Source organism: Buceros rhinoceros, unplaced genomic scaffold (genome assembly GCF_000710305.1).
Source record: "Buceros rhinoceros silvestris isolate BGI_N320 unplaced genomic scaffold, ASM71030v1 scaffold3254, whole genome shotgun sequence".
Taxonomy (NCBI): Eukaryota; Metazoa; Chordata; class Aves; order Bucerotiformes; family Bucerotidae; genus Buceros; species Buceros rhinoceros.
This window is the reverse complement of record NW_010409872.1, coordinates 52,009-68,789: the sequence shown is the minus strand read 5'-3', so window position 1 is coordinate 68,789 and position 16,781 is coordinate 52,009. Positions and strand designations below refer to the sequence as shown.

Genomic DNA, 16,781 nt, shown 5'->3' with positions numbered 1-16,781 from the left:
TGTTTTAAGGCTCACATTAAGGCAACTTGCAACCTAGCCTCAGCAGAGATAATTTTTAAAATCTTTTGATATGTCTCACTTTAAAAGGTTTAACGTGTCTACAGCAGACACTGACCCCATTCAGTTCTGCCAGGGAAATGGCAACACCATGGTGTACTTGAGATTTAATTCATGTCAGTACACCAAAGACAGGGTACAGCAGAAAATAAAAAGTGATGAATCTCCAGCTGAATATTTTCAATGAGAAAATACCCGTAAATTAAGGACAATGTTTTCAAAGTGAACAAGGCTTCAGAAGCAGTACAATGCAGACATCTAAAATAAATGGTATGGCACTCTATTTTAAAGGCAGTATTAGCTATTTTGTCTTGGCTAATGGGGAAGAGAAGGTGACAGATTAGACTCGGGGAGAAGGAAATCATGCAGGCTCTGATTAATCAGAACTGTCTACCCATATTTGCCTACACAAGCAGAATTAAAACCATCAAACGAGTTTCAGGGCTAGATCTCAGAGGCGGACATGGAAATAATATGCCCTGACATTTTTAGAGTTAAAGTGATAAGGATGAGAGCAGCATTTTGTCACTAGAGTCCTGTGGTCATTTGAAAAGGATGCCACAGCTCTACTTTTGAGAAGAAAGAGTTAAATTCCTCAGAGCTATTACATCCTGCCTGCTGCTTGGCGGGACCACATACTGTGACAGCTGCGAGCTTTACATCCTCTACAAACTGACATTTTACACACATACCAAGTGCATCACACTGTTCAGCTTGTTTTCTCTATTAGCCTTAGCTATTAACAAGGCAGCACTCTCTCTGCTAAGAGGTGTGCCAACACCTCTCTTTTGCCTTTATGGTTAAGCAGCAAAACTTTGCCTTTTCATTTAGAAAGGTTCCCTTTTTATCACCAAGGGCATTGACACATGCTACATGTCTGCCTTTTTAAAACAGCTTTCTTTTGTTGTGGCTGGGATTCTTTTGTTTGTTTCTTCTTCTTAAATGGGTTACAGCAAAACAAATTCACATTCAGTTCAGACCACATCTGAAATGTCCGTAGCTCACCCAGATAATCAAATCTGATGCAAATTTAAAATAAGGATCCATTACACACATTTATGTCATGCTGCCTATCAGAGCCTCTTTGCTGCCTTGGTACAAACAAAAATGACAAACGGAAAAGGTTAATCTAGATCAGAGCTGAATCTATACCAAAAAAATAAGAACGTGTATCTTAATGAGTCATTCCACTGCTCCATAATTATCTCTGTGGTAATTATACTTTGAAGTACTCATAACAGAAACAAAGCCTTTAGTGGCTTTTGGATACCTTCTGTCACTACTGAACTCTGTCTCCTTCCCTCTACAGCCCCCCCCACTTTACAGTCTCTTCCTCTGTCACTGCATTATTCTACATTTATGGTAAATAAAGGTGAATTTCGATGGGGTTTAACAGAGAGGAGACTTGGTCTTCTGGGTAACTCACTGGTCAAGTGCCTATAGATCTCTCACCTTCCAGTCTTTCATTCATTTGATAACTTTACCTACCTATGCCTGTTATGCCAAAGAAAGCATGAGGCATGAAATATCCAGGCAGTTATTTAAATGTCATGAGAAGAAAACAGAGTTGGTCAGCTCTGCTCTTCCTCTAAATGGGTAAGACCTTTGCAAGAGTTCCTCAATGCTTCAACCTTCTTCCTTCAGCAGGCTTTTTCTTCTCCATATTCTTCCACCTTTGGGTTGGTAAGTAACACATTCATATGTCCTCAAAAGAGGGGCACTTGATCTCAGAAGAGCAAATTTGCCAGGGAACACCCAGTATCCAAAATTTAAATTACAGCAGAGAATAATCTGATTGTACTGACGCGCTGTGTATATACTATCAGTCAGTTTTTGAAACTGCACATAACAAATCCTGTGTCTGGAACAAGAGATTCTCCACGTTAGCCCTCACACAGTCATGGTATGCAGCAGTACAGCAATCTCGTGACACGCCAGATGGCATTGGGAGGTGGATTCCTTAAATCTGCTGACCAGCTGTGTCTCCAGTATGGAACTGCTAGCATTGAAGGCAAATGACACTCCACCTACCAGGGCTCTAATGCTTCAAGGGGCCCTGCTATGATATACGCTTCTGCTGTGTCCTAGCATTTTGGTCACCGCTCTACTGCCACGGGATTTCCATTATGAGATGCTGTGCTTATCAGGGAGCTTGAGACAAACTTTCTTGTGTTCGCACAGAACAAACTAAGAGGCGCATAGGGGCCATTATGCATAACTTTGCTGCAATATCCTACTAAGACAGAACCTTTCACTGGTTGTCTAAGAGCCAAACTTGTCTTCACACCAAGAATCCATGTAACTCAGAAATCTATCTATCTCCAACATGGGTATGTGACAACTAAGTAAGAGTAACACATACCAGGGGAAGCATATAAGGTACCTGTCCCAGATATTTTGTGTACTTCCTCTCAGCACATCTTTTTTAGTTTCCCCTGAAAGGAATCCAGTTTGTGCAATATTAGACCATTCTGTGAGATGAGGCATTTTAAGTGGGAGAGATCAGGAGGGTTCACTTCAAAAATGCACTCCTGATCTGAATTAAAATGCTTGTATAAACACAGAGATAGATAAGGTAGAGGAAAAAACATTGCTTCCACCTGAACATCTAAGCTTCTTGAACCCACAACATTTTCCAGAAAAGAGCTGCACAGATCTGCTAGCTGCTGCATAGAGAATTACCTGAATTATCCCCTTTTTGCACCTGGCCCTGACTAATGTCACTGGACAGCCCTTAGTTCTTATACTGGAAGAGAGGGCAGTCAGTCAGTCCTTACTGACATGCCCCCAAGATTCAGAAGACCTCTTCCTAATCCATTCCCTGCAACTCTTCTCTTTTCCAGGCTGAAAGGACACGCCATGTAAAGTCTTCCTAATATGGAAGCTGTCTGTATCACTGGTATCTGTATCTGGTCGTCTGCACTGATCTTCTCTAAACATTTACAGTTTTAACATCATAACCTTCTGAAATAAGGTACTGTCAAACCATGGCTTATACAGCAGTATGTAGTAGCATATGCTCACTGTTTCACCCTTTATTCTTTTCCTAACAGTTTTTAACATATGGTTAACATTAAAGCTTCTTAACATTTGCCTTCTTGATCAGCACTGACCCAATGCACTGAAGGAACCATCTGTCATTATCTGAAAACCTTGCTCCTGAGTGGCAACACCACAATTTGACCCTAGAAGTGAACAAGAACTTACAGTCAAGTCTGTAACAACTGGAATAACATTAAATGTAATATAGGAATATTTTGTTCAGATGCACATTAGCACAAGAAAAGATACCACTAACACATTACACTATTCTTCAAGAAGTTTCTAGCCATTATTACATGGCCATTTCTTGCTACACTACAAAGGCATCATCTAATAACCAAACTCCTAACCCTAGTCTCCTGGAATTTTACACATTTAGTCTAGCATCTGCCCCATTTTCCTTAATCCATCCTTTGGATACGTGAGTGCCTTGCTTGTCTGCCTTAGGATTTTACACCATTTACAATATATTCCTTGTGAAAATATCAGGCATTGCCTTTATAGATACATAACATCTATTCCTGGCAGACTAGAGTAATCAATAAAACAAAACAAAAAAAATCTTCTAAGAGTTACACAATGGTATCTTCTTTCCCCTCCATGATCTTTTTGCTTCAAGTCACAAAGAATTTTAAGCCCAGCTTTTCAAATACTTATCTGTGTATCGCAGTTGCTGTGGAAGATCAGTACTGACTGATCTAATCTAAACAGTGTTTCTACTGATCTGAGTGTGCACCTGGATCAGTAAAAAGCCAATTTGTGACACATGTGGTTTGTTTATAGGGACCTATCTAGAATTTACAGTTCTTTCAGCATGTGAAGGAGGTCAGACAAAAGGAAAATGCAGCTACGTGTGCACTCCTCCTGCAGCTAAGCCTACCTAAAGGGCTGCCTTCTTTAGAACTACGATGCTACAGTGACTTGTGTGATCATGTTGCCCTGCCAACCAGTGGAGACCCTCTTTATAGCAGACATCTGTATTTTGGGGACAGACAGCCCTGAGTTTCATTACCCACCATCATTCACATTTCCCAGCCCCCCCAATAAAGCCAGGAGACTATCAAAATCAAAAGTGCATCATACAAACCTAGAGTGTGGTTAACCGGTGTTACTCTTAGGCTGCATCCTTTTACTTTACTTGTCTGCCTGCTACTGTCGGAGTGCAGATCAGCGCATGAGAGTCTGCCTTACAGACTTGAAGTATTTCAATTTACAAAAAAAATCAAAGAAAAACTTCACACATACCTTCAGGACAGTCCACTGCTCTACAACAATTGCATCATAGCCCTGCATGGTTTTACTGTCTTCCACAGCAACATCTTCGAAGAGAAATACTCCATCCATTGTCCCGTGCAACGGTTCTATGAAAACACAGGGTTATCTGTAAAGCTTTACGGAAGGCACTCCATATGTAGTGAGGCATTTGAATTTATTAATAACAAATTCTTCCAGCTCTATTAAATGAATGAGACTACCACCACTAGCAGTTTTTAAGATCAATCCTACTCTCTAATAAAAAACCTCACTGTTCATTCTGTTATTGCAGAGTCTGGACTCAAAAAACACAGCTCTCCCATTCTGAGCAGGCAAAACAAATTCCATCCTCAGTTCAGCAGTATTGCTCACCCACTTGAAGTTATACACACACTCCAGGGGCTGAAGACTATGTACCATGTCAACTTTTCAAGGGTTTTTCACGGTGCACTGATATTAATGACTATACCCATTCATTCACACAAGTCAGAATCCTACATATGGATCAGCTGATGCGGTTACAGTGGTCTACATGGACTAAGGATGATCTGGCATATCTGAACGGCGTGAAAGAAAAGATACATTTATAACTATTTAATCAATTTATGAAGGCATTTTGACCATCTGGCTTAGTGGTTTGCTATTCTCATTTGTATTCCCAGCACATTCAGCCTTTTTCCAGACAACACATACTATTAAAGTTACTTGAGCAGCACTCACTCCTTCAGCTTAGCCGCATACTCTATAATCAGCAATCACTCTCCCATCCGCAAGAACTCATGTTTTGTCAGTTCCATGACAGAACAGAATCAGAATTACTGAAAAAAACAATTACTTATCTTTCTTTGCTAAAATAAGCTAAATGATGAAACAACAGAACTGTATTTAGAAAAACTGTAAATAAGCAATACTGTACTCTTTATGAACACAGAACTAACTCACCTCACATTGTCCCAAAGTGTGTTTTTCAGCCTTTCTAGTTTAAGTAATGCATTTACCCTGTTACAAACACCTTGCTCATCCCCTCTCCAAGTGCTGCATTTTGCACGTTAGTTTCTTCACACGTTTAAGAAAACTGTGTTCCTTGCACTGGTATAATACAGGTTTTTGAAAAGCAAACACACACGTCAAACAGACAGATTCCTGAACTGATAGGAGAGTCTTCTCAACAAGTCTGCTTAGCTGTTTCATCCGGTTCCCCTGCTGTTATGTGTATGTTATGAGGTCAAGGCACCACAGATGCAAAAACTAATACAGCAAATTTTTTTGTTTGCTTCTTTGTTTGGTTGCAAAGGAAAAAAGTTGCAAATCACTCACTAGGGACTCTCCTTCAGATTCTGAGGGGACACTCAAAGAAATAGAAAAATACACTGTCTACTTTCACACTGACTGTCTCCCCAGGCACATTTCCTGTAACTCTGTTTAGGGTACAGATGAAGACTTCTCACCACTACTGCAAGCCAGTATTGCACATCACTCCAAGGAGGATAAGCTGGACTACAAAGCATTTCACTCCTGTCATCTAGACAGATTTCTCATCCAACTGAGGAGAACAGACATTTGGTTATGAAATAACAGGCCAGATCACTATGTAGCTGTGTTACAGGTTAGAAACCACAGGGAGAACAAGCTTGATGCATACAAGTGGTACAAGATTTAATTATCATTATTTCACTCAAAAATGGCACTTCGTTAGACCCTACATTTCAAAGCAGGGACCAACTCATTAACTTCTGTGCAATCTATCACGTTCCAACACCCAAACCCATACCCAAACCTATTTTAGGATGCATAATGTACAAACAACACTTTAATTTTCCAAAGCAGGGATGACAGGACAGCACATAAGGCTGAAAGCAGAAACCCATATATACCTGCTAGACACAGACATCTAGAGCTTGCCAGGGAAGCTTTATACAGCGCTGGTGCACTGCTCCTGTATCGTGAATTCTCTTAATGAAATTCAGTGTCGCTCTGTTGGCACAACTGCAGCTTGAGCTCACACCATGCATTTGCCAGCTAATTAATAAGCGATCAAAACACAATCAGCATGCGTGTGTTTATACTCACTTGTAAATCATCCTTTATGTTTCACTCTGCTGCGCATTCCACTCATGCAGTTCACAGCTTCCACATATGTGAACATTATGGCACATACCTAATATTTTAGAAACTAATAGCTGAGCTTGTGAGACCCTATAGGCAGCAGATAAACTTGGCAGTGTTAGGTTTACGGTTGGGCTCAATGATCTTAAAGGTCTTTTCCAACCTAAATGGTTCTCTGATTCTGACTTCACTTCCTTCTTGGATGTACAATGATTACTGCTGAGTGCTACCTCCGGTCAGTTCTAAGACCTATTAATTTTTTGGCCAGGAAAGAAAACAATAGAAAATGAGAAAACTGGAAGGGAAAAAATGATGAGGGAGAGAGAACTGCTACATACTGGTATCTGTTCAACAGAGTGGTGCTAGTGAAAAACTCTGTAAGAGAAACTGGTTGATGACGCTCGTTAAGATTTTTCCCTCTTAACTATAACCAACTCCTCTCTCCTTGTCATGCCACAATGTTTAAACTTTCATACCATGAACGCCAGTCTTCCAATTCTCACACCTTGGCCATACATCTTAATTTTTACAGGTTATCTACTACTCCTCCAGAGAAAAGAGGGAGGTAAAAGAAAGAATAACTGGGTCATTAATTCCTTCACATGTGAGGCATTTGGGATGCTGAGAATAATTGGGAGAAGGTAGCAGAAAGAGAACTAACAGGGGTCATATTTTGGAGAAAAGGCACACATAAGACATGCTATGGTGTCAAGATCAGCAGGAATTTCAAGGAAACTCTTACACAGGGGTGTGGAAGGGCAAGGAGACGGGCAGATACACTGAGTCTACCTGCAATACCTTTATCACACAGATGCTCCAGCTCTAAGAGCCATGTGTTCTAGAGCTAGCCCACTAGGTGAGATTCACGTAATCTAACATTAGATATTTATGACGTAGAGGCCTACAGCTGAGTTAGTCATCCAAGCATCTCTTTATATTTAATGGAGAGAAATAACCATTATTTCATTCAGGACCCAGTTTCATAGAATCATAGAATAATTCAGGTGGATGGGGACCTCAGAAGGTCTCCAGTCCAATCTCCTGCTCGAAGCAGGTTCAACACAAGTGCAGACCAGATTGCTCAGAGCTCTACTAGTCACATATTGAAAATCTCCAAGGACAGAGACTGAACAACTTTGTGGGCAGCCTTTTCCAGAGTGTGACTGTTTTCATGATGAAAATTTTCTTCTTTATATCCAACCAAGAAATCTTGTTTCAATTTATGCATTTTTTCCTCATTCTCCTAACACAGACCTCAGTCAAGAGCCCGGATCCATCTTCCCGATAGTCTCCTTGCAGGCACTGCTAGGCACTGTAAGGTTCCCCAAAGCTGTCACTTCTCCAGGCTGAACCAACCCAGCTCCTTCAGTCTTTCCTCACAGGACAAGTGCTCCAGCCACTGACTATCTTGTTGGCTCTCTGCTAAACTAGCTCCGGTTTGACAATATCTTCCTTGCCCCCTTTAAGGGAGGACCCAAAACTGTACATAACATGTGGTCTAGATGCAATACAATGAGCATCAAGTAGAGGAGGATAATCACTGTCTTTTATCTAATGGCTACTTTCTTGTCATTACAGCCTAGTACACTATGGCCTTCTCTATAGCCAGGGCATGCTGCTGGTTCATCTTCAGCTTGCTGCTTGATAAAATTCCCCAGGATGTTTTCAACTGAGCTGCTGTCCAGCCAGGCAGTCTCCAGCCTGGATTAGTGAAAAGGCCTCTCTCTTCCCAGGAGGCAGGACATTTGTTTTCATAGAATTTCAAAAAGCTCCTACTGGCACGTTCTTCCAGCCTGCCCAGGTTCCTCTGGACAGAAGCCCAGTTCTGAAGCACATCAACTGCACCCCTGAGTATGGGATCATCTGCAAATCTTACAAAAGCAAGCCATGTTGCTGTCCCTGCATCACCGATAAAGTTGTTAAACACAACAGGTCCCAGGATAGATCTCTAGGTACTCCACTTGTTACTCCAGAAAAAGTGTGACCTATTAACCATGACCCTCTTAGCCCAGCTATGCAATCCATCTAGTTACTCTCCCATCTAGGCTGCTGGGTCCTAACTTGGATAGGAAAATATTGTGGGAGCCACTGTCAATCTTCCTTGATGAATTCACCCAAAATGACATCTACTGCTTTCTCTTTGTCCACAAATCCAGCCATGCTGTCACAGAAGACAACTGGTTTCATCAAGTATGATTTATTCTTGTTAAATCCATGCTGACCATTCCCAATCACTTTCTTCTCCTTCATGCACCCAGGAATGTGTTCCAAGAGGACTTGCTCAATTATTTACCTGGGTATGAAGAGCGGCTGACCACCCTGTAGGTTCTTGGATTGTCCTTTTGGTCTTTTTTAAAAGATGGGTGCAAGCTTTGCCTCTCTCAAGTGTTGGGAACTGCCCTTGATGTCCATGATCCTTTGAAGATGACTAAGAGTGGCCTTGTTATAACACCAGCCGGTTCTCCTAGCACCCTTGGATACAGACCATTTTTGGTCTCAGGAACTCAAGCAATCCCTGTCTTGATCTGCATCCACTGCTGCTAGTCCTGCATCTACTTGAACCTTGCCTCTAAAACTGAGGACTGTGTCAGTGAAGACTAAGACAAAGGAGACACTGAGTATCTCAGTCTTATCTAGGTCTGTTGTCACTGTATCACTCACTCCAATCAATCTGATCTCTTTTCTGGTAGGATGACGTGGATCACAACACAAATCCTACTAGCTATGTTGGTCTAAGCCTAGGTCTCCATTGATTATAATGGCACTTTTGGGTGTCAACTTATATGCAGGGCAGATGCTTACTTTTATTCAGATGAATCCTACCTAGCCAATCTACAAAGATCAGCCATCTAAGGCTTTAGATGGTGAGTTGGTCTTCCCAGTTTCCACTGTTTGTCACGCAAGATATTTCCTGATTCTGATGCAGTTGTATTTCTGTTTTGGTGGTCTCTTTTTAATAAGATTTAGCTCCTGGAACTTAGCCTACATTAAAAAAGCCTTTAGTCATTCCAAATGTTAGTCCATTTGCAATAGGGCAATAAGGAATGCCAATAAAACAAACCACTCTGCTGTTTGTGGTATTATTTTCCCATCTCTACTCTTGAACTGACATAACTTTACCCTTTCTTCAAGAAAAGTCTCCAAATGTAAAGGTTAGAATCACTGTCCTTCCTCTGAAAATGTTCCATTACCATTGCATTTTTTATTAAGGTATCCTACTGTGCACAAAAAGCTATTTTCACTGAGTTCTATAAATATTTGATGCAGCTCAGTTGACAAAAATCTATTTTGAAGTTCTTGCTTCCGATTTACAAGTAGTATACCGGAAAAGATTTCTTACTTCACCATGACAGCTTTCCTACTGGGCAACAATTCTGCCCTTGTTGTCTTTGAACAACAAATACCCTTTACCTACGAAACTAACCTTTAGGCTGGTGCTGCTCTCAACGAGGAAAACTAGCTATCTGTGGCTTTATGTGGCACGTGATCTGAATGTTGGCCTTTGCTTCATATTTATATACGAACCTTTTCCTCCCTCCTCTGAACCTTTCCACCTTCATTTCATGCAGAGAAAATACTACCATATGGATGACAGAAATCCCAGCCTCTTCAGTGGATAAGGTGATTACAATTTGCCAAATGCATCACTGGTTCATCTTTGTCAGAGGCAGTGTGAATAAAAGAGAGACAATCAGCCCGATCCTATAAAATCCCAACTACTTTCCTCTTCCAAGCAACTCACATTTTGATTCATTTGCTTTGTCTTTAAGTACTGTCAATATTTTCTGGCTGGTTGGCTGGCTTTTTCTAAATTTGAAAGGCAGGAAATTCACAGACAGAATGATAAAACAAATTAAAAAAAAAGCCAGGCATCTGAAGACCTGCAGTTCAAAACAAGTAAAGATGAGTAGGCTTGCAATTACTCTGTTAAGGCATCAAAACATAACCTTAGCTTTGACTCTTCCTCCTTTCTTACACTCCTGATTGAAGACTTGCTGTTAAAGGAAAGAAGGAAACCCCACCTATTACATCCTTCCTATTTGCAATGGTATTAACCTGTAACTTGCTGCTACACTCTCCACTTCTCACGAGAAGAGGGCAAAGGTGATGTCCTATGACCACTTCAGATCACTAGGCAGGATCAGGAGTATATGTAGAATTAGCCATGACATGAGCTCAATGAGAAACGCCAGCAAGTAACTGAACTCTAAACTGTTATTTGTCAACAAAAGAACATTCAAGAACCAACGAAGCTGCTGTTTCTATCTTACCAGCAAAATCTGAATACCTTTAATATATGTTGTAGCGCTGCATGCTTTACATTCTGTAATTTTCAACTGCGTTATATTTCTGTTTATAATTATCTAGTATAATAAGCAAAAAGAAACAATTGTTACCAGTGAACTTTAAAACTCTTAAAGACTAATTATTAAACTGTTGGCAGAAGGAAGGAACAGATTTATGACTACTGACAATCTGGAAATCTTCACTTCATTGGGCATTCCGAGGACAAGGGGGAAAAGAAGATGATAATAAATCTGCTTTTAAGCCTAAGAAGCAAAATAATGAATTTGTACTTTAAGCCAAAGAAAACCAGCCCCCAGAACAAAGAAACGGGACATAACCAATTAAAGAAAGTATGCTGATATTACCTTAACTTGGAAGAGGATTACTCAGTGAGTAAGGAGAGCAGCTATGAAGAGCTGGATAGGCTGCCATAAAAGAGTAGAAGAAAGCAAGGAGCTGAAAAGCCCGCAGCCCCCTCTTTCTTCTCTCCTCCCTACGCTGTGTTGTTTCATAGTGGTTGGCATATGAGTGAAAAAGCTGTTCCATTTCTCTGCAGCATAGGAAAATTTTAGAATTTAAATCATAAACATTTAACTGCAACGGCTAGCAATTTACAGATGTTCTTAGCAAACATTCTTGGGCATGGGCATGTTCACAGTGCTTTAACGTAACTGTTCTAATTAATACACTTTTAGAAACCTTAACTCTGAGCTTTTTGACTTCTAAACTTGTTGTCTCTGTAACTGTAAAATGCTAGTAGGAATGTTCATTAACTGCTTATCTTAAATCTCTAATCTAACTTAATCTGGAACTGTCCGCTTTTACCTAATTCGTTGTCCCGTTTGCACTGAAACTTTACGGTCATCATTCAAGCCTACTTTATCTACGTCCGCAGGCAGTTGTCCAGCACTCCTCACGCTGGTATCCAAGTACATGAACTTCCCACAGGCCTCTGTTATGCAAATGAACTTCAGAAGTTTAAACAACAGAAAAATGTTGAAAGCATTTTAGAGTGCACTGATAAGCAGTTTTTATTAAAGAAAACACTGAGCCTGATAGAGCCAATTAGGTTTGCCTCTATGAGTTGCAATTTATACCCATAGAGAACCATTTGTTTTCAAGCAACTTAACTAGCAATTAAAGGCTTTCCAGGAAGCTGTGTGAAAGCATTCCATCAGTTGAACTTTAGACCTTCTTTTTTTTTGCTACTTGCTTCCAAAATGAAAAATTAGGACTGCTTGCTAGTTTCCTGATTGACTTTTAACAGAACTGACTCATGTTACTGTTTGTTTTATCATTGGTCCTGGAACTCTGATCAGCAGCAAAATGGAAGGAAGATGTTCTGAAAGCAGTTTCCCTATAATTTTGAGGAACAAGCCCATTCATCTTAGTAGCAGTGCTCAATCTATGGGTTACCATGATCCTTTTGAAGAATACAAAACAAACCAAAATCAGGTGAAAGATTCACCATAAGCATTTTAACGCATTATAATGAATTACACAAGTCATATAATTTTCTAGTAAAATTAATCTGTCTGTAACTTCAACATTTTTAGGTTCAAATATTTCCCTTGATTTGTTCTCATGGTGCCTTGGTCATATCTCTCAGATCCCCAGTATGCACCCAAGGTTTTTTTTTTTGTACAGCAGGCTTGTCTTCGAAGCCATAGTGATGACGAGCGTCATACAGACTGGCTACAGAATTAAGCTGGACTTGGTGCTACATTTTCAGAAGATGCAAAAATCTGGTTTCTAATCTTCTCAAATTAAGACCAACATTTATCCATCACTCATATGAACACACTAGCTAGGATGAAACAAACACAGAAGACAACTTTGTACAACACTGTGTCATCAAGGTGGAAAGGGTCTCTCCAAGAACTAGGAGTTACTGACTATATGCTGTCAGGAGGAAACTGGAGGGTCCTTAGACTCACCTGCAATCAGACCCAGATGCAGTGTGTGGCTGGACAGCTAAGAGGAAAGCCACTCTTCCATTTATGTAATCTGCTTTACAATCTTATTAGCGTAATTCATTTTACTTGGTACTGTTAATTAACTCTGCATACTTCTGCAATTACAGGATAATCTCTAGTATATTTATAAAATACATGTTTTCACTATTCAGATGCCAAAATATTTCCTGTAGTTTCATTCCATTTCATTGAAATAGGCTGATCTAACCCAAATCTGCCCCTAGCCTATATTAGAGCACCTCCCAAATGTTTTCTCTTTGAAGATAATGACCTCTCTTAGAGGAGAAAGGAAAATAATCACAGCATAATGCTTTCTGTTATTTCCATACCATTTACCATTCCAAGGCTGAAGATGGCGTTTACCAATGAGCCTCCTTTCCTGAAGTGATCTGTCATGTGCTCCAGCCAATTTGCTTCCAAGCTGTTGACAGTCTGCCCATTTCTGGAGATCCTCATAGGGATAGTCACTGTATAGTACTGGCTGCATCTTTGGGAGCTTTTTGGCTTGTTGAAGAGAGCGAAGATCTCTGTTTCTACCAAAAAGTAAAAAAACGGAGTAATGCAACAACTGTATCATAATATTTCAGATAAAACAATATATAACCCACCATTTGCCCTTGCCTGATTGCACTAGGCAACTGCAAAAAGTACTCTGGGATGTGGTTACCTCCTTAATACTTTTCTGCAGTGTCCAACACGGTCATGTCCCAAAACGCAATACAGTATTTTGATAGTTCTTACAATATTTGTTACTAATAATGGATTCATTGTTGATGACAAAACATTTCTGAAGACAGTAACATCTGAGCACCGATGCACAACCACCCTCCTGGACTTACCAGTGTAATCCAAGACAGGAAAACATGCTCCACAAACTGCTTTAAGTACAGAAGCAGTCAGAAAATCACTAGAAATTAATGTGCAGAGTACATTTATTTTTCTACTGAATTAATCATTAGAAGAGCTGTGACACTGAGGACAGTTCAAACACAAAATCTTATTGCAAATTAAGGAGGGACCGCATTCTGCAGATCATGGCCTTTAAACTAAGGCATTAAATAACTTAGTTTTCATAATACGACTTGGAACCAGAAAATAGTAGTATCATCTGAAGAAAACGCTAGCTGGTTCATTGGTTTACTCTGGGTCTGAGCCAGGGTGGGGAATTAATTAACACAACAGCAAATTGTTGTGTTTTCAAAGTGGAATTGTGAAGGGTCTTACAAACGAGAACATTTTCTAGACTCTGGTCCATCTCTCCTCTAGTATATTACAGAAACAGTTAATGTGGGCTTACCAACACAAAAATGTAATTGCTGACAGCAAAGCTGAGCTTTCACAGCCCTAAATTGGAAGCAAGTTTAAGCGCAGATACACCTTCCAAATTCTCAGAAGAGTACAACCGTCAATAAAACCACTGATAAAAAAAGTTTTGGACATTATTGTTTTACTTATTAATGGACATGGAAATCAATGGTAAAATTCCTATTGATTTCCAAATGCCAGAATTTCTCCCCCAAAGAATTAATATAAAAGGTAAAGACATTATACAAAATTATTTCATTCCATAAGCCCTCTGTTTTCCAGGTTATTACTTTCTAACCTCAAGTACTGAAGTAAAGAAAAAGATGTCAAGGGAAATGTTGAGATTGCTCGCTATCAAAGGTCACTGAACAAGAAGTGGTGTGTAAATTGAAAAGATATTGGAAGGGAGAAGTGCAGACACAGGCTTGCAGCATTTGAAGAAGAAAGCAGGAAGCTCGTGACACAATCATGAAGAAGAGACCTAATGATTTCAGATGTGAACTATGATTCAAATAGAGTAAAAAGGAGTAAATTGTTACTCTGAGTCCTCTTGCTGTTTAGCACTTGTTTAGAAAAAATAGGATTATGATAATCCTAACTCAGAAGAGCATACACAGTAAACTTCTATGATCATTTTGCTTCTGGCCCCCAAAATAAGACTCATGTGGAAACGGAGATCTTTCTGGTGTGTATTAAGACACTATACTAACAACAGCAAATCGTGGAACTGAAAATCCAGAAGGAGACGGTAATTTGGATTTGACACTGGACTGTTGATGACATGAATTTAAGATGCGTGGGAGCCTTTCAGCGGCTGATGTGGTTTGTCACCATTACTGGAAGTACATTTGTCCTAACCACTGCTCAAGTCACTAGTGACGTCAGTATTCACCAGCGAGCCTGACTGGTCAAGCACAGACAAAGACACCTCCAGTTTGGTTTTAGGTAACACAGCACTTCTGAACATAACATTGGAATATCAGTGCCTTGTTCATAGGCAAGTAACTTTCAACTGTACTTTGAAGAGCCCTTTAATAAAAGAGAAAGTGAATGAGCACTACAAAATACTTAGAAAAAAACGAAGCATAAAAATATCACTTGAATAGTATAAATAAAATTAAGATTCCACAAATAGTAAGAAATACTACATTTTTTTCCTGAAGTTTTGTGTAGGAAAGAAGGAATTCAAGAGTGATAACCTCCTATGGAATAAGTAGGGTAACTGGAAGAAGAAGAAAAAAAAGCACCTGATGCTTTCTATCTTCATGTTCCCTAGGAAGGATAGAGAACTGGTGCCAAAGACTGAAACACATTTTCCATGGGAGGAAAATGGAGTGCTGTAATAACAAAAATTCATACAAGAGTAATAAAGAAATCAGCAATGTTGTACAGGCAATATATTTGGGGAAATCCTACCACAGGTGAGCTGTCACATAAAACTGCCTTCTCAGACTTTCAGTCTTGGAAAGGATTTGCATAATTCACCAATTAAAAAAAGTATGAGAAATAAATAAAGCCAAAAAGCACTCAGAGGAAGAAAGATAAATAAGGAAATCAAATGTATTTTTAAAATAAACCCTCTTATCTCGCAAATGAGCAGCTGCAATAAAATCCTGGGGCGTTACAGACAGAAATTGGAAAGATTGAAGGTGATCAGCCTCACATCACACAGAAATATTAAGGACATGGTTACTTGCAGCAAAAGTTTTTCACTGTTCAGTGTGGAGAAGAATAGCATCAAAAAGAAGATTAAACCTGCCGGGTTAACTCTCGCAAAGACATCGTACATAAAAAGAGAAAGAACTGGTCTGATTAGACTTGCAGACAACTAATTTAGAACTGTAAAAGTAAAAGAGGTTTTATAATGTATGAGATTCTAGTGTAAACCAGAACACACTTCTCAAATAGTAGCTATGCTTTGACCAAATCTGATTGCACCCTTGCCCAGCAAAGATTGAAGTATGGTGAATGTTTACTAGAATGTGATACAAACCTGATGGCAAAAAGCTAATTACACCAAAATGCTAATGGTAAGACTACCATCCGAGGAGGGTATAATGCAAAGTCATTCTCCATCCTCTATATAAAATCCCCAAAGGGACAGAATTGTTTGACTGAAACTATGAAAGACATAAAAAATAGGGAGAAATTAAAGTCAAGAACAGTACCAGCTGAAAGGAATATAAATGGCATTTCCCTATGTAGATTTGTAGTGTGTAAGGAAAGTAAGCAAAGTGATAAGAGCAATGAGTGTACACACTGTTTTCTAAGATTTAAACAAATACAGGAAAAAAATATTCTGAGGTTTAAACTGGAAATGGAGCAAAATATTCTTTTCAGGTGACTTTACATTTTCTAAATTACTCTAGTCTACATCATATTTCAAACTACAATTCCTGCTACTGAAGTGAACTTCAAGCAACACCTTAAGAAGGGTATTTTGAGACCTCAGCTGAGACTTTTGGTTTTTGGTGGCATAAAATGGCATTTAAAAGTGGAAAGCACACCTGAGAAGAATTATGTTAAAGAAATGAAAGAAAGGAAATTGGTTTATGAAGAATAATCTTACCAAAAAATGAGAATTGGAAGGCAAATTATTAGGAGGTCCATTATCAAGAGGATATTTATTATCGATTAGCAAACATGAGCCACTGACAAAAATAACTGCTGCTTTCCGGCAATTGCAATTCTGACTGTAGCACTGCCCCCCAGCCTGACTGTGCGATACTAGCAGACTTCAGATTATGTACATTC

The 16,781-nt window shown here is 39.5% G+C and overlaps 1 protein-coding gene across 1 annotated transcript in view; it reads right to left on the bottom strand.

Annotated features, from left to right (window-relative positions):
* Positions 1 to 16,781, bottom strand: part of RFTN1 (raftlin, lipid raft linker 1) — a gene marked incomplete at its 5' end in the record, with an annotated part of 57,283 nt that overhangs the window by 11,836 nt on the left and 28,666 nt on the right. Inside the window, 2 exons of the mRNA XM_010135367.1 lie at positions 4,345 to 4,460; positions 13,052 to 13,255. Of these exons, the coding sequence (XP_010133669.1) occupies positions 4,345 to 4,460; positions 13,052 to 13,255 (320 nt within the window). The remainder of the gene's footprint in view (positions 1 to 4,344; positions 4,461 to 13,051; positions 13,256 to 16,781) is intronic.